General features: G+C 71.6%; 5 protein-coding genes across 5 annotated transcripts; 2 read left to right on the top strand and 3 right to left on the bottom strand.

The window, feature by feature from the left end:
- Positions 1-889: 889 nt before the first annotated feature.
- On the bottom strand, positions 890-2,801 carry AURANDRAFT_38260 (hypothetical protein; the record flags this gene model as incomplete). The annotated part of the gene is made up of 3 exons (XM_009041129.1): positions 890-1,990; positions 2,036-2,341; positions 2,412-2,801. 3 exons carry the CDS (start codon positions 2,640-2,642, stop codon positions 980-982), a joined length of 1,548 nt encoding a protein of 515 aa, XP_009039377.1.
- Positions 2,802-3,237: 436 nt separating this feature from the next.
- AURANDRAFT_72112 (hypothetical protein) lies at positions 3,238-5,695 on the top strand (the record flags this gene model as incomplete). The annotated part of the gene is made up of 1 exon (XM_009041232.1): positions 3,238-5,695. One exon carries the CDS (start codon positions 3,261-3,263, stop codon positions 5,664-5,666), a length of 2,406 nt encoding a protein of 801 aa, XP_009039480.1.
- A 1,337-nt stretch (positions 5,696-7,032) lies between these two features.
- AURANDRAFT_66048 (hypothetical protein) lies at positions 7,033-8,184 on the top strand (the record flags this gene model as incomplete). The annotated part of the gene is made up of 1 exon (XM_009041233.1): positions 7,033-8,184. The coding sequence occupies one exon, from the start codon at positions 7,033-7,035 to the stop codon at positions 8,182-8,184; it is 1,152 nt and encodes a 383-aa protein (XP_009039481.1).
- Positions 8,185-10,470: 2,286 nt separating this feature from the next.
- Positions 10,471-12,225, bottom strand: AURANDRAFT_66047 (hypothetical protein; the record flags this gene model as incomplete). Its single annotated transcript, XM_009041128.1, has 1 exon — positions 10,471-12,225. One exon carries the CDS (start codon positions 12,223-12,225, stop codon positions 10,471-10,473), a length of 1,755 nt encoding a protein of 584 aa, XP_009039376.1.
- Positions 12,226-13,691: 1,466 nt separating this feature from the next.
- On the bottom strand, positions 13,692-16,105 carry AURANDRAFT_66046 (hypothetical protein; the record flags this gene model as incomplete). The annotated part of the gene is made up of 3 exons (XM_009041127.1): positions 13,692-14,102; positions 14,197-14,761; positions 14,982-16,105. 3 exons carry the CDS (start codon positions 16,103-16,105, stop codon positions 13,692-13,694), a joined length of 2,100 nt encoding a protein of 699 aa, XP_009039375.1.
- Between the last annotated feature and the right edge of the window lie 346 nt (positions 16,106-16,451).

Here is a 16,451-nt window from a genome sequence, read left to right as displayed (position 1 = left end):
CCTTGGTCATTGCCGGCATCGTGCAGCACGCACGCTATGGGGCTGCACTCGCGGGGCTCCGTCCGATAGCAGGCTTGCTCGCGGACGTGCGAGCATTGCTCGCGGACGTGCTCGCATCGCCATGCGCCGGCTCGGGCAGCAGCCGCCGGCGCCCGAGGAGTCGTGCCGCCTCGTGGGCGGCCTCTTCGAGGTCTTCGTGCAGACGTTCCTGCTAATCAGCGCCCTGGCCTCCCTCTGGGCGAAGCGGCGCTGCGAGAAGCCGAAGCGCGTGCGCGTCGTCTGGCTCTGCGACGTCGCGAAGCAGTGCGTCGGCGGGTCCTTCGTCCACGTGGCCAACATGGTGGCGAGCGCGTGGATCGCCGGCCGCGACGCCGGCGGCGACCCGTGCGCGTTCTACTTCATCAACTTCTTCGCGGACTGCACGCTGGGCTGCGCCGTCGTGGCGCTCGTCCACGGCGCGACGCGCAAGTTCGTTCGGAAGCTGGCGCGGGGCGCGAGGACGGACCTCGACGTCATCGGCGACTACGGGAGCCCGCCGCGGAAGCGCGTCTTCCTGGCGCAATTGGCCTGCTGGCTCTGGGCCCTGGCCATCAACAAGGTCTTCGTGGGAATCTTAGTCTACGCGACGCGCGTCCGCGCCGCGGCCTTCGCGGAGCGCGCGTTCGCGCCGATGCGCGAAAAAGACGCGGACTTCGAGCTCGTCTTCGTGATGATCCTGGCGCCCTGGGTGCTGACGACGCTCCAGTTCCAGGTCTTCGACCGCTACCTCAAGGGCCCCGTGAAAAGGGACGGCGGCCTCGTCGACGACATCTCGGAGATCCCGCTGCTGACGGCCTTCCCGACGCGCGTCGCGAAGCGGCCGGCGGACGTGCTCACGTTTTAACGTGATGCGGTCGCGAGTTCGTTAGAGTGGTGCGCGAGTCGCGTCGGCCGTCCGCGCGGGCTGTCTTGGGGCCCGCGGTCTCTCTTCGGGGGTCGCCTAGGCGATTCGGAACGAGTCGACGGTGAGCGCCTTGTTGAGCGAGTAGGCGACGGGCGCGTCGCCGTCGATGGCCGTCACGGAGGCGATGGGCGCGTCGTAGTAGAGCGACTTGGACCGGAAGGTCACGGCGATGGGGAAGAAGTCGTCGGCGTCGCGCGCGTTGATGTTGAACTCGAGCGTGCCCTGCTTGTTCGACCCGTCGACCATGTCTAGCTTCCAGTCGAGCACCTCCTCCTTGGCGTCGTGCGTGTGGGAGCCGTCGACGGAGACGATCTCCGGCGCGTTGCCGCAGCCCGGGATGCGGATGACGACGTCGTAGAGCTCCATGGGCCGCTTGAGCTCGTACTCGACGTTGACGTTCATGACGCCGTCGCCCTCGTCCTCGGGCCAGCAGTTGATCGTCAGCGGCACGAGGGCCTCGTCCGTCGTCGACAGGGACCAGCGCACGACGCCGACGGGGCGGCCCACGGGGAAGCCCTTGGACGCGTCCTTCATCATCACGGCGCCGTCGGCCTCCCAGTCCTTCTTCGAGACCTTGGGGTGCACCTGGAACGTCGTGCCCGGCGCCGCGGCCTTGTCCGCGATCTGGACCTTGCACAGGGCCGCGCCCTCGTCGTTCGCCGTGAGGGACAGCGTGCCCTTGAGGTCGAAGGACTCGAGCGCGCCCTCCTGCGAGAGCGCGACGGTCAATTTCTCCTCGACGATCAAGGAGATGGGCTGCGCGGCCGTCGGCGGCGGCGGCGGCGGCGCGGCGGAGGACGACGCGGGCTTCGACGGCGTGAAGGCCGGGGCGATGGAGATGCCGTCCTCGGCGGCCATCTTGTCCATGAGCGACGACTTGTTCTTCTTGCCGCCGAGCTTCATGCTCTTGACCTGGACGACGGGCTCCGGCGGCGGCGCGGGCGCGCCGTAGGGCGACTCGCCGTAGGGGCTCTCGCCGCCCATGGGCGGCGCGGGCATGCCCATGCCGCCCCCAAAGTCGCCGCCGCCGCCGCCGTAGGGGTCGTCCTCGAACGACCCGCCGCCGAGGCCCGCCATGCCGCCGGGGCCGACGCCGCTCTTCGACGCCTCGCGCTGGCGGCTCTTGATGACCTTGGACATGTGCGCCGCCTGGTCCTTGGCGCTGTCCATCTTCGTCTTCTTCACCATGTTGTGCAGCTTCTCCTCGTGGCTGTCCATCTCGAGGTTCGTCCGGATCTGCCGCAGGTCGATCGCCTCGCGGTAGCCGCCCGTCGTGATGACCTCGTCGAAGGCGAAGACGAGGTCGAAGGCCTTGTCGCTCAGCTTCTCCTCGCTGTGGCCCCCGGCGATCTCGGGCACGACCTTGCTCAGCAGCCGCAGCGTCTCGAGGTCCTCGACCTAATCAGAGGTTTCGTCGCGGTCCGCGCGCGCGGCGGAAAATAGGTGGAAAAGACCCCGGGGCACGCACGATGTTCGACGCCTTGTTCGTGATGAGGAGCAGGTAGATGGACTCGACGGGCTGCCAGACGTAGCGCACCGAGTCCGTCTCGATGAACGTGTGCTGCTTGTTGCCCGTGCCCATGAGCTTGGGGAACGCCGCGAGCAGGCCCTCGACGCGCAGCCGGTTCATCTCCACGAACTGGCGGGCGAAGAGGCACCGCCCATTCTTCGTGCACACGGACGCGCTCAGGACCACCATCCTCGACGAAAGCCGGAAGTCAGCCGACCGCGCGGAGCCGAGGACACCTCACCCCGTGGCTTACCACGCACAGGGGGATGTGTGCTCGGCGAGCGCGGCAGCGTCGACAGCCGACCCGAGGGGGTCCCGCGGGGCGCGGGGCGTCGTGTGGGGCGCTTTGCGCAAGCCGACGGCGAGGCGCCGGTCGTCGCGCACTGCGGGCTTGCCGGCTGCGCCCTCGAAATCTAAAGCCGGGGGTATTTATTGCCACAGCAAGGGACGCCGTCCCGAGTCCACGGCACCCGTCGACTTTAGAAGCAAAGGGCCACGTCCGACGTCGTCGATGGCGGAGAGAGCGGCTGTGTCGCCGGCGGCCGCGTTTGCGCCCCGGTGGCTCTCTTTCGACGGTATTGTCTCGAGAAAGCAGAGTGAGAGAGGCAGCTTGCCACGCGTAGGCGAAGCCGCCGGACCTTTCCCGCGCGGCGAGACCAAAACGCGACTTTAGACGCCGCGGAGGGGCTGGTGGCTTTCAATGCCCGACCGTTCAACGTTGGTGCAACGAGGCGAGCCGAAGTCGACCACGCTCGAGCGGCTCGTCGGCCTTCGCGCAACCAGCGGAGCACGAGGTCTGACGCTCCGATGCTCAGCAAGTTCGCGCTCCGCGCGGCGCCGGCCCTGCGCCAGCCGGCGCGGCGCCAATTCATGCTCTTCGGCGAGGGCCCGCCGAAGGGCTTCGGCCAGTTCTTCCCCAAGGGCGCCGGCAAGGGCTCGGGCTCGTCGAAGACCGGCGGTTCGTCGTCGAAGAAGGCCGGCGGGGCGTCGAAGAAGGCGTCCGCCGGCGGGGGCGGCTCCGGGGGCGGCTCCGGCGGCCCCGGCGGCGCGCCCGAGCTCGGCCCGCGCGTCGTGTCCGCGCTCGCGGCCGTCGGGCTGCTCGGCGTCTGGCTGAGCTCGCGCGAGTCGAGCGGCACGGAGATCAACTGGCAGGAGTTCGCGACGGTGCTGCTGGAGTCGGGCGAGGTGGACCGCATTATTGTGACGAACAACAAGGTCGCCGAGGTGCTCCTGCGGCCCGGCGCGCGCGTCGGCGGCGCCGTCGGCGCGGCCGCCGCCGGCGAGCGGCCCGTCGCCGTCGACGCGGCGCCCGAGAACACCTACGGCTGGCAGTCCAACGGCGGCGCGCCCGAGGAGCCCAGCGCCGAGGAGAAGCCCCCGGGGGGCTTCCAGCGCTACCCGCGCATCGGCGGCAGCGGGCCGACGTCCGCGCCGAGTTACCACTTCGCCATCGGCTCCGTGGAGATCTTCGAGCGCAAGCTCGAGGCGGCCCAGCGCAACCTGGGCATCGAGCCCCGCGACTTCGTGCCCGTGCAGTACGTGAGCGAGACGAACTGGGCCGCCGAGGGCGCGAAGTTCCTGCCGACGCTCTTGATCATCGGCGCGTGGCTCTACGTCATGCGGTCCGTGGGCGGCGGCTCCGGCGGCGGCGGCGGCGGCATGTCCAACATCTTCCGCATCGGCCAGTCCAAGGCGAAGAAGATCAAGAAGGAGGACGTCTCCGTGACCTACGCGGACGTCGCCGGCGTCGACGAGGCGAAGAAGGAGGTCATGGAGTTCGTCGAGTTCCTCAAGGACCCGGAGCGCTTCACGAAGCTCGGCGCCAAGATCCCCAAGGGGGCCCTCCTCTGCGGCCCGCCGGGCACGGGCAAGACGCTTTTGGCGAAGGCGACGGCGGGCGAGGCGAACGTGCCGTTCTACAGCATCTCGGGCTCGGAGTTTGTGGAGATGTTCGTCGGCGTCGGGCCGTCGCGCGTGCGCGACCTCTTCAAGGAGGCGCGGGCGAACCAGCCCTGCATCATTTTTATCGACGAGATCGACGCCGTCGGCCGCCAGCGCGGCCGCGGCGGCTTCGCGGGCGGCAACGACGAGCGCGAGAACACGCTGAACCAGCTCCTCGTGGAGATGGACGGCTTCAACGAGTCGTCGAACATCGTCGTCCTCGCGGGCACGAACCGCGCCGACGTCCTCGACAAGGCGCTCACGCGGCCGGGCCGCTTCGACCGCCAGATCACCGTCGGCGCGCCCGACATCAAGGGCCGGAAGCAGATCTTCGAGGTCCACCTCAAGGGCCTGAATTTGGCGGGCCCGCCGGCCGACTACGCGGGCCGCCTCGCGGGGCTGACGCCGGGCATGGCCGGCGCGGACATCCAGAACGTCTGCAACGAGGCCGCGATCGTCGCCGCGCGCCGCGCGGCCGAGTCGGTGTCGTACGCGGACTTCGAGGCCGCCGCGGACCGCGTCATCGGCGGTTTGGAGTCGAACAAGATCATGACGAAGCAGGAGAAGGAGATCGTCGCCTTCCACGAGGCGGGCCACGCCGTCTCGGGCTGGTTCCTCGAGCACGCGGACCCGCTTTTGAAGGTCACGATCGTGCCCCGCGGCTCCGGCGCGCTGGGCTTCGCGCAGTACCTGCCCAAGGAGATCGCCCTGCGCACGCGCGAGCAGATCGTCGACGTCATCTGCATGGCCCTCGGCGGCCGCGCGGCGGAGGAGCTCACCTTCGGCGACGTGACGACGGGCGCGTCCGACGACCTCCGGCGCGTCACCCAAATGGCCTACGGCATGATCCGCGACTACGGCATGTCGGGCAACGCCCGCGTCGGCCAGCTCGCCTTCCCCCAGTCCGGCGACCCCATGGAGCAGCGGCCCTACAGCGACGCGACGGCCCAGGCCATGGACGAGGAGGCGAAGCTCATCGTCGACGAGGCCTACGAGCGGACGCTCGCGCTCCTCGCGGACAAGCAGGAGCAGCTCGCGGCCCTCGCGGGCCTCCTCATCGAGCACGAGACCATCAACCACGACGACATCGTCGGCTGCCTCGGCGCGCGGCCCTTCGACACGAACAAGCAGTACGACGAGTTCATCACCGCGCGCGCGGCGGTCTCCGAGGTCGCCGACGGCGCGCCGGACGCCGAGGCGGACGCCGAGGAGGATCTCGACGCCCCGCCCCCGGGCGAGAAGGTCGACGGCGTGCCCCTCTCGCCCGCGTAGATCCCCGGCCTAAAAAGGACCTCGCCTCGATCGCGCGTTACTGGCGCGACCCCGCGAACGCGCCGCAGGACACGCAGACGGCGCCCGCCGGCTGGACGCAGCGGCCCGCGCAGTCGCGCGCCTCGCCCTCCCAGATCTCCGCGACGAAGACTCGCCGCTCGCCCGCGTCGACCGGCGCGACGCAGTGGTACTTGTGGGAGAGGAAGAGGAGCAGGTCGCCCTTCTCGAAGGCGTGGTTCTTGAGGACGTCGTCCTCTTCCAACGTGGAAAACTGGCCGCCCTCGAAGGCCGCCGCGTCCGAGAGCATGATGTCGACGGTGACGAGCGACCCCTGGTCGTAGTGCTGCTCGTAGGCGAGCGACCCCGGCGGCGTGACCACGTGGGCCTCGGCGCAGCGCAGGTTGAGCGTCCGCCGGTCCCGGAGCACGCCGCCCCAGTGGGCCTCGTCCGCGGCCCGCGCCTCGCGGAAGATGCGCTCGTGGAGCAGCGGCAGCCGCCGTCGGAACTTGTCGTTCATGTAGACCGTCGACCACCCGCCGCCCCGCGACGCGCGCTCCACGGCGCCGACCTCGGCCTCGACCGCGGCGGCGGCGGCGAGGAGCTCGTCGATGCCCGCGTCGTCGAGGAAGCCGCGCACGCGCACGACCGAGGACCGCTGCGCCTCGTCGACGGGCACGAGGTCCGGCGCCTCGCCGGCGTCGAGCGCCGCCTGCTCGAGCTCGAGCGCCGCGTCGATCTCGTCGCCGAGCGCCCCGACGTCGACGTCCTCGAGGAGCGCGAGGCATTTCGCGCTCGCGTCGTGCGCCGGGTTGAGCTCGAGCGCGCGCTCGAAGAGCTCGGCCGCCTCCTCGACGAGGCCGTGGGCGACGTTCAGCGAGCCGAGGCGGAAGCACGCCTCCCAGCTCGCCGGGTCCAGCTCCAGCGCCGCCTCGTAGCAATCGAGCGCGTCGAGCGCCTCGCCGCGGCCCTCGAGCGCGACGCCCTCCCGCACGAGCAGGTCCGCATCGCTCGGCGCAGCGTCGGTCGCTTGCACCAGCGCCGCCTCCGCGGTCGTGGCTTGCAGTCCGCGCAGCTGCAGCCCGTGCTGCGAATGCTTGCTCACTGGTCGTCGTACATGTAAGAGGCCCTCAGCGACCAGCAACGAGGCGCAAAAGACTAGCTGCACCAGGCTGGGCCAGACGATAACCGCTGGCAATGAGGCCTTCATAGCCCGCGTCATAAAATGGCCGACTTCACCTTCACCCGCTCTTCACACAAAATGTTGCCCCCCCTGTCGAGGCATTCCAGTGGCCATGGGCCGGGGCTAGTAAGAGGGGGGCAGCCCCTGCGCGATGCTCTTCTAACGCCTGCGGCATTCCTGCACGACATGGGCCGGGGCCCGTGCGCGGGCAGCCTCTGCGCGCTGCTCTTCTGTACTGCGCTCGCCGGCGAGGCGCCCTGCGCGCTGTCGCCCGAGGAGCTGCCGCTGGCCGCGCGCACGGCGCGCGCGACGGCGCACTGCGACATCGTGCTCTTTAGCGCCGCGTATTTCGGCGCGGACGCGGCCCTCGACGAGCCGCGGAGTCGGCACCACCGCGCGCTCGGCAATCGGACCTGCGCGGTGCTCGTCGTCGGGCCGGGGACCGCCGAGGCGCTCGCGCACCACTGCAGCGTCGCGCCGTGGACCGTGGTGGCGGACGAGTCGGCGACGGCCCGGGATCGGCCGCGGCGCGCGTCGAAGCGCGTCAAGCTCAGCGCGTCGCTCTACTTCCCGACGGCGGCGTTCACGCTGTTCGTGGATTGGAAGTACGCGCTCCTGCAGACCCCCGAGTGGTTCCTCGAGCGGACCGCGTTCCGGGCGCCGTCCCGCGTGTCTCTCTTTGCGCACCCGTGCTCGGCGGCGACGTCGGCGGCGCTCCAGGGGCCCTTCGCGGCCACGTGCGCGCATCCCCGCCGCCCGGGCGAGGCCTGGGAAGCGTGGGAGGCCCGCCTGATCCTCGACGCGGCGCGGACCGACGAGCCCGGGCGCCTCCGGGCCCAGGTCGCGCGGATGAGCGGCGCCGGCGGCGCCGACGCGTACGCCGACTCGGCGGTCGTCGCGGCGGCCCACGCCGACTCGGCGGTCGTCGCGGCGGCCCACGCCGACGCGGCGGTCGTCGCGGCGGCCCCGGCCACGGCGGCCGCCGCGGCCTTCCTCTGCGCGTGGCGGCGCGAGTTCGACCGCGACGACTCGAGCGACCGCGACCAGCTCGCGTTCGCGGCCGCGTTCCGGGCGTCCCCCCACGGCGTCGGCCTCATCGAACCCGGCGACAGCGCGGCCCCCTGCGCCGGCCACCTCGGCCGGTGCGAGGCGCTCCGCGTCCTCCGGAGCCGGGCCAAGGTCCTGCCGCCGGCGGCGCCGCGGCGGCGGCGGCCCTGCCGGGCCCGCTGGCTCGACGACCCGAGGCACGAGCTCTCCGGCCCGCTCCGCGGCCGCATCGCCGGCCACCTCCACCTGGGCCCGGGGCGGGAGCGGACGCGGACCGGCGCCGACGGGTAACCGACGCCGAGTGTCCGGCCCCCGAGGCTTGGGTCCCGAGATTACCGCCCCCAGGGGTCGACCCACGCGCCATCCAGCTCGGCCTCGAGGGCCGCGGCGCTGCGGTCGAGGCGCGCGCACGCGCCGCCGAAGCGCGCCGGCTTCCAGGCGAGGAGGTCCGCGAGGAAGCCGCGGTAGCCGTCGTTCTTCTGCGTGAGCGCGAAGGTCGCGTAGCCCGCCCTGCGTAGCACGTCGACGTCGGCGTCGGCGCGGACCTCGACGAGCAGCACGTCGACGTCGACGCGGTCGAGGTCGAGCGACGCGAGCGCCTGGTGCACGAAGTCCTCGACGTCCAGGGAAAAAAAGTGCACGCGCGACAGCCCCGCGGCCTCGAAGATCTCCGTGAGCGTGCGGCAGGGCACGACCTTGGGCGCGCCCGCGACGGCCCGCTCGCATTTCCGCGCCTCGGCGCCCGCGAGCTCTGGGGACCGCGCGCAGAAGACGTCCATCGTCGCCGAGTCGAAGGTGTTGCTCCGCGCTTCCGGCGGGCAGATCGCGCCGTGGAAGATCGTCGCGTTGGGCCGGTTCGCCGGCAGCTCGCAGACCGCGCAGGACGTCGGCTCGACCAGTAAACCCCGCCACTCGAGGAACCGCTCGAAGACGTACGTGTTCGACTCGTCGACGCCGTTGATGGCGCCGGCCTCGGCGTAGACGCCGCGCTTCACGTTGGGAAAGAAGAGGTTGTAGACGAGGAAGTCGAGATAGTCGGAGCCCAGGAAGAACGCGCCGCCCAGCCGCAGCTTCGGCTCGAGCCGAGTGACCGCGTCCGCCTGGGCCGCGGCGAGCGCCGCGTCCGACGCCGCGCGACTGCGGGCGGTCCGCGCCGCCGCGGGCGCGAGGTGGCCCGCGAGGTGCGACTCGTGGCAGACGCGGCGCATGCACGACTTGCGCGCCCAGTTGCCCGTGACGTTGCACGACTCCTGCGTTGGTCCGGAGCACCGGAGCGCGTCGCGATCCGCGTGGTCGCCGCGCAGGAAGCGGCGCAGCGCCGCGAGGTAGCGCAGGAGGAGGTACGTCTGCGCGGCGGCGTCGCAGCGCTTCCCCACGAGCTCCGCGTTGCAGTGCGAGCAGTACTTGAGGGGCAGCCCCGTCGCGCGCGGCGCGCCGCGCTCGTCCATGCCGGGCCGCGCCGCCGCTTCTCTCGTTAATACGTCGGCCCAGGACGGCTCGCCGGCGTGCGTTGTCGTGCGCGCGGTGGCGAGCAGGAGAGCTGCCCGCCATGCCGCGGATCGCGCACCCATTGCGCGGGCCTCAACGAGGGGATGGTGCAGTCCCATGGCGAGGTGGCTCGCTTCGCCTCGCCACTGAGCCGGCCGCGGCGCGAGAGCCACAGCACCGGACGCCGAAGGTGACGGCAGGCTCGGCTTGGGGCTGGGGATGGTGCGGCTCAGCATCGACATCGTCGCCTGCGCCGCCACCGGCATCGTCGCCTGCGCCTGCGCGTCGCAGCCATGCGCGTGCTAGCTCTCCTGATGGCCGCGGCCGTCGTCGCGGCGAAGACGCAGGAGGAGCTCGAGGACGAGGTGCTGCGCGAGGCCATCGCCGCCGGCCGCGGCGACCGCGACGAGCAGGGCGTGCGGGACCAGTGGGAGAGCCGGAGCGGCATCGGCGGCCGCGAGGACACGCGGAAGCCCATCTCGCGCAAGGTGCGCGACATGATGCGCGACAACGGCCTCGAGTGCGAGGGCTGCGACAACGCGGAGGCCGTGACGATGGTCAACGAGTTCATCAAGGCCGAGCAGGAGCGCATCGCCGCGGAGGAGCGGAACGCGCAGCTGGTCAAGGCGCTCTTCCCCGTCGTCGGCGTCCTCGTCGGCGCCGTCGTCGTGCTGGGCAGCATCTACCTCGGCCTCGCCATCGGGGGCGCGGGCGGCGGCGACGACGGGCTCGACGACGCGATCAAGACCGAGATCGCGCGGAAGCAGACCTACGCCGAGGCCATGGCCGCGGCGCGCGGCGAGGTCCCGAAGGCGGCGCCGACCTGGCGCGACAACGAGGAGAAGGAGGAGTGGACGCCGCGCCAGGAGAGGCAGTTCGCGAAGGCGCTCGGGCCGCTCCTCGGCCTGCCGCCGAAGGAGCGGTGGCCCCTCGTCGCGGACCAGGTCGACGGCAAGGACAAGAAGGAGTGCGCGTCCCACTACAAGCTCCAGCAGATCCTCGAGCGCGAGGCCGCGGAGCGCGACGACACCGCGCGGCGGCGCGGCGAGGAGCCGTGGTAAGCGTTCGCTTTTGACACAACATATACCCTTACCGCGCCGGCGGCGGCGTCGCGGAGAAGTCGCGGAGGGGCCCGGGCTCGGGCCGGAGGCAGCAGTCCGCGAGGAGTTTCGCGCCGCTCGCGAGCGCGGCGACCGCGGCCGCGTCGCACGAGTCGCGGACGTGCCACGTGTTCGTCTCGCGCGCGAAGCGCAGCTTGTCGTCGCGGCCCTCGGTCCAGGCCCAGTGGAAGACCGCGGGCCGCGCGACGCCCCGCGCGAGCTCGTCGGCGTAGGTCTTGTTCCGGTGGAAGATCGCGCCGATCTGGAAGTCGTCCCGCGGGAGCACGCGGACGCCCAGGTTCATGCGGCTCGCGTGCTCCTGCAGGAGCGCGTTGAGCACGTGCTGGTGCGACCGCCAGACGATGATGAGGTCGAAGTGCGTGAGCATGGCAAAGAGGAAGTGGGCCGTGCGCCGGTTCGCCCGGACCAGGTAGAAGCCCGTGTTCGCGGAGTAGGGGACGTAGCGGTTCGACCGCGCGACGTCGTCCATCCAGAGCGTGTCCTCGCCGTAGGCCGCGAGCAACGGGAGCGGGTCCGCCTGCCATACAACATCCGCATCCATGAAGAGCACGTCGCGGCCGCAGCGGTTCACGAGGTAGACCGCGACGACCTTCAACCACATCATCGACACGAAGACGGAGTCGCCGTACTTGTGCGCCGGCCGCTCGGGGAAGTCGCCGAGGGCCGGGTGGGAGAAGGTCGCCGCGACGGCGCCGTCGAGGGCCGCCGCGGTCGCTTCGTCGGCGGCGAACGCGACGACGCGGTCGCGCGCGACGGGGCCTTCGACGTTGTGCCTCGCGGAGCACAGGAAGTTCGCGACGATGTCGAGGACGCCGCGGTTCACGGCGAGGGCGACGACGGGGCCCCGGGGGACCTTGGCGAGCACGGGCGCCAGCGCGCCGACGACCGCGCCGACGTCCGCGAGGAGCCCGAGCAGCAGCGCCTCGGACGTCGGCGCGCCGGCGATGGCCGCGGACTTGGCCACGGCCTTGGGCGGCGTCGCGCCGAAGACGGACGTCTCGTACTTGGACGCGAAGCGCACCGTCGTCGCGTTCGGCTCGCCCTCGAGCTTCACGCGCGGCACGACGTACGACGGCGACGTGTCGGATTCGACGACGGCGAGGCAAAAGTCTTTCCGCGTCGTCGCGACGACGACGCCGACGTCCAGGCAGCCCCGCGCCGCGAGCTCGACGGCGACGTCGCCCGTGGCGTTAAAGCCCGCCGGCGCCTTCTTGTGGGCGAGGAGCGTCGCGCCGCCGCCGCGCTTGTGCAATCGCACGGGCGCGAAGCCCGGCAGCAGGCGCGCCAGCGCCCGCGCGCTCGGCGCGACCCAGACGTCCTGCCACGTCGGCGTCTCGCCGCCGGCGCCGACGAGCTGGCGCGGGATCGACGCCGCCGCGACCTTGCGCGCCTCGCACTTGCGCGTCGCCTCGCGCGCCGCGGACGCCTCGCGCGCGGGGCACTGCTTCGGGCAGGGCGCCGGCGCCGCGCAGGGCGCCAGCTCCGGGCAGGACGGCGCCGGGCAGGGCTCCGGGGCTGCACAAGGCGCCGGCACGGGGCAGGCGGCGCAGCGCAGCCGCGGCGCCGTGCAGTTGGCGCAGGGCGCGCAGGACCGCGGCGGCCGCAGCGCGTGGTGCGCCGGCGCCGCGTGCAGCGCCACGTTCGTGTGCACGTGGTGCCCGCTCCAGAAGGAGAGCGCGCAGCACAGCAGCGCGACGTCGCCGCGCAATCTGAACACACCCATCGTGTACGATGATGCTGCCCACAAGTTCAACAACGACTTAAATAGCATTGTAACACTCTATAACACGATGGTTTGCGCGAATGCGCGTCGATAGGAGCCGGTGGCGATTATGCCAGATGGGTATACGGACTTCACGATGGTCGGGCTGGGTCCGCTGGCCCTGCGCGTGCGGAAGAATTGCGGCCTGGGGCTGATCCTCGAGTGCGTGAACCTGCCGATCATGGCAATGCTGTACGCATACGCAGTGCCTCAGCGTGTTTGAAATCCTGCGTGAGATTCCGCTGTATTCTAGGCAGCAGCTGAGCTTCTGGGCCTGCGTGCACCAGATCGTGTGCTTCTCGCTCCCCGTCTGCTGCTCCAAGTACGACCGGTGCGCGCTCACGGCCATCCAGCACTCGTGCTACATCGCCGCGACGACGAGGCTCGTCTCGATCATTCTGACGATCGCCTGGGTGGCGACGCGCGAGCCCGCGACGGCCCTCGGGCTCGCGCCGAACTGCTGGTGGTCCGGCGACGGCCAGGGCACCGGCGACGACTATTGGGAGTGCTACAAGGACTCGAATCACTGCAAGGCGTCGTGCGTCGACATCGCGTCGAACGAGACCCAGGTCTGGTGGAGCCGCAAGGGCTTCATCGATCCGGCGGGCCGCGAGGAGGACCTGGGCGAGCGCAGCAAGAGCAGGGCCGAGTTCGAGGGCTTCGCCTCCGAGGCTTCCGCGAACGACTTCTACAAGGACCGATGGTCCGACGCGATGGCGGGCGCGACGGCGGCGTGCGTCGTCGCCATCCTCATCAACTTCTCGATGATCTGGTTCAACGCGCACGTGGGACGCATGGCGACGGAGGCGCTCGCGGGCCAGCGCGCGGCGCCGGTCGGCGTGCACGTCGCGCCCGTCGGCCCGGTCCACGCGGCGCCGGTCGTCGCGCGGGGCCAGCCCGTCGCCGCGGCGACGATCCCGATGGCCCAGGTCGAGATGGCGCCATTGGCGCGGGGGGGGACCGTCCAGGGCACCGTCATCGAGGTCGAGGCGACGCCCATCGAGCCCGGGGAGCAGGTTTTTTAGTCACAGTGAAGATTTTGTTGAACAGTGAAGTGAACAGTGGGTGCCCCTGCACAACAAGTGGAACCGCGTCATCGCAATCGGCGTCGGCGTCGCGCAGCCTCGCATCGCGCGGCATCGACCAACGCGTCATCGGCATCGGCTTCGTCGCAGCCTCGCATCGCGCGGCATCGACCAACGCGTCATCGGCATCGGCTTCGTCGCAGCATCGTCGCATCGCAAGCGCATCGACCACCAATTCACGATGCTGCTCGTGCGCGTCGTCGCGTGGGCCGTCTCGGCGCTCGTCTCGCTGCGCTACGCGCTCGGCCTCTACGCCTGGCGCGTGTCGGAGAAGCTCGAGAAGCCCAAATACGAATCGCTACTACAACTGCCCGGCGGCGTCGAGATCCGCAGGTACGAGCCCTACACGGTCGTCGAGGCGACGTTCCGGGACCAGAGCATGCGCGCGGCGACGGGGAGCGGGTTCCGCGCGTGCGCGGGCTTCATCTTCGGCGGCCGGAACCGCGTCGGCGGCGGGCCCTTTTCGAAGCGGTCGTCGCGGTCGATGGCCATGACCGCGCCCGTGCGCATGGAGACGAGCGAACGCGCGACGAAGGTCAGCTTCGTCATGGCGGCCAACGAGACGCTGCGGTCGCTGCCGACGCCGACGGACGCGGGCGTGCGGCTGCGGGCGATCCCCGGCCACACGGCCGCGTTCGTGCGCTTCTCCGGCCCGCCGCCGTCGGAGGCGAAGATCGCGGCGGCGCGGGCGCGCGTCGAGGCGGCGCTCGCGTCGTCGGCCTTCTCGCCCGTCGCGGGCGGCGAGACGCTGACCTACGGGTACCACGACCCGTTCGCGACGCCGAACCTGCTCCGGCGCAACGAGGTCGGCGTCTTCGTGCAATAAAATTTAGCGCGCGTCGCGGACGACCATCATCTTGTAGCCGGCCCAGTTGAGCATGGTCTCCCGGGCCTCGAGCCAGTCGATCCACGCGCTCGGCCGCTGGCCCTTGCGCGCGGTGAGCATCTGGCGCACGCGGCGCGGCTTCGCCGGGTCGCTCGTGTCGACCCAGTCGCGGAGCGCGTAGATGAGCGCGTAGTGGTTCTTGAGGTGGAAGAGGAGGCAGGCCCGCGGGTCGAGGAAGACGGCGTGGAGCTTCCCCCACTGCGCCTCGACCTCGGGGCCGCCGTCGCCGCGCCGCAGCGGGCAGGCCATGGCGGAGCCGCGCTTCGCGGCGCCGGCGAAGAGCGTGACCCTGACCGTCGCCACGGGCGCCTTGGGGCAGGCCCAGAGCGGCTCCGGGTCGAGGCGCAGGAACGCGACGGCGTCCGCGGCGCCCGCGGCCGGCGCCGCGGGCTCGTCGACCCGGGGCTCGCCCGCGGCCGTCGACGCGTCGTCGCCGGCCCAGACGTCGTCGAAGAGCTCGTCGCGCGCGAGCTGCTCCGCGGCGTGGATCAGGCCCCAGTTGCCGAACGCCGCCGTCGACGGCCGCCTGTGTGGAAATCAACCGGTGGAACGCCCTGTCCAGCAAAAACTTCAAACCTCTCTATCTCGATCAACTCGAAGTCGATTCGGCTGATTTTTGGACGAATCGATTGCTCTCGTCGACTTCTCGAAGCACGGTTCAAGTGCTTGCATCAGAACTGTCGCATACGCGCACATTGAAGTCGGCTTGAAGATTTGATTCCCACGTCGACGGCCGCTCCGCGCACGTCTTCGCGATGCCGTCGCACTTCTTCAAAATGTCCCCGAGGTCGGCCTTCCAGGCCCAGGGCTTCGCCGCGCGCCGCGCGGCGCCGAGGTGCGACTTCTTGCGGCTCGGGGCCCTGGCCCGCCGCCTCCGGGGCCCGCCGGGCGCCGGCGCGGCCGCCTCGGGGCTCGGCGGCCGCGGCGCGCCCGCGGCCGGCGCGACGGCGGGCGCCGGCGGCGCCGCGGCCTCGGGCGCCGCCTCGTCGTCCTCCGGCGGCTCGCCGTCGTCGTCGTCGTCGTCGTCGTCGTCGTCGCGGTCGTCGTCGTCGTCGACGACCGCCGCGCCGGACGCCTCGGCCTCGAGGCGCCGCTTCTCGGCCTCGGCCCGCTTCCGCGCCGCGTCCTCCTCGTAGAGCTCCCAGAGGCGGCAGAAGACCGGCGCCGGCGGCTCGTCCGCGTCCGCGGCGTCCGCCTCGGGCGCGGGCGCGGGCGCGAGCCCTTGCTCGACGTTCCGCTGGCGCTCGACGGCCGCGGCGATGGCGTCGCCCCGCGCCTCGACCTCGGCGCGCACGGCCCCGAGCAGGTACTTGGCCGTGACGCTCGCCGCCGCCTCCTTCTTCGTGGACGCGCCGAAGCGCTTGCCGTCGAGCGCGACGCGGTCCGCGACGGCGGCGAGCAGCGGGCCGAGGTCCGCGCCGAGCTTGCGCTCGAAGCTCGCCCGCTTCTTCGCCACCGTGTCCCGTAGCAGGCCCCGCATCGTCGCCAGGATCTCCAGGGGCTGCATCGCGCGCGCGTCGCGGCGGCCGACGCGCGCGAGCGCGTTCATCGCGCCGGCCAACGCCGCGGCCGCGCAGCAGGGGCTCGGCTGCTTGACCCAGGCCGCGAGGAGCGCGCTGTCGACGGCGCAGGCGAAGGTCGTGACCCGCTCCTCGAGGCCCGGCAGCCGGCCGCCCCAGAGGCCCAGGAGCGTCTGCGTGACGTCGAGGTCCTCCGCGTCCTTCGTGTCGCACTCGACGCCGTCCTTGTCGAAGGGCGCCATGGCCACCGTGTTCTCGTCGACGGTGAACTCCTCCGTCGGTGCAGCGGCGTCGGGCGCCGGCGCGGGAGCCGGTGCGGCGTCCAGCGCGGGAGCCGGTGCGGCGTCCATCGCGCCGCCCGTTGGCCTTGTGGCAGGGAATTGAGCGAGTTGTAGCCAAGCTGACGGCACGACCGGCCTGTGCCGCCAGCGCCTCGTCGAGGCAGCCCCAACCGGCGGCAGCGCGCCGCGGCGGCGCCGCGGCCCGACCATGGCGACGCGGGACCGCGCCCACCTCAACGCGGCCAAGAAGGGCCAGAAGGCGGTCTGGCGCAGCGGGCGGCTCACCGTCGAGGTGCTGCGGGGCCGCAACCTGCTGCCCGCGGACAAGGGCGGCACGTCGGACCCCTTCGTCACGGTGCAGCTCGTCGACGTCACGGAGGGCAACCCGCTGAAGAAGCCGTTGGACAAGGTCGCG

Source organism: Aureococcus anophagefferens (genome assembly GCF_000186865.1).
Source record: "Aureococcus anophagefferens unplaced genomic scaffold AURANscaffold_19, whole genome shotgun sequence".
Classification (NCBI taxonomy): domain Eukaryota; class Pelagophyceae; order Pelagomonadales; family Pelagomonadaceae; genus Aureococcus; species Aureococcus anophagefferens.
This window is presented reverse-complemented; position numbering and strand designations above follow the sequence as displayed.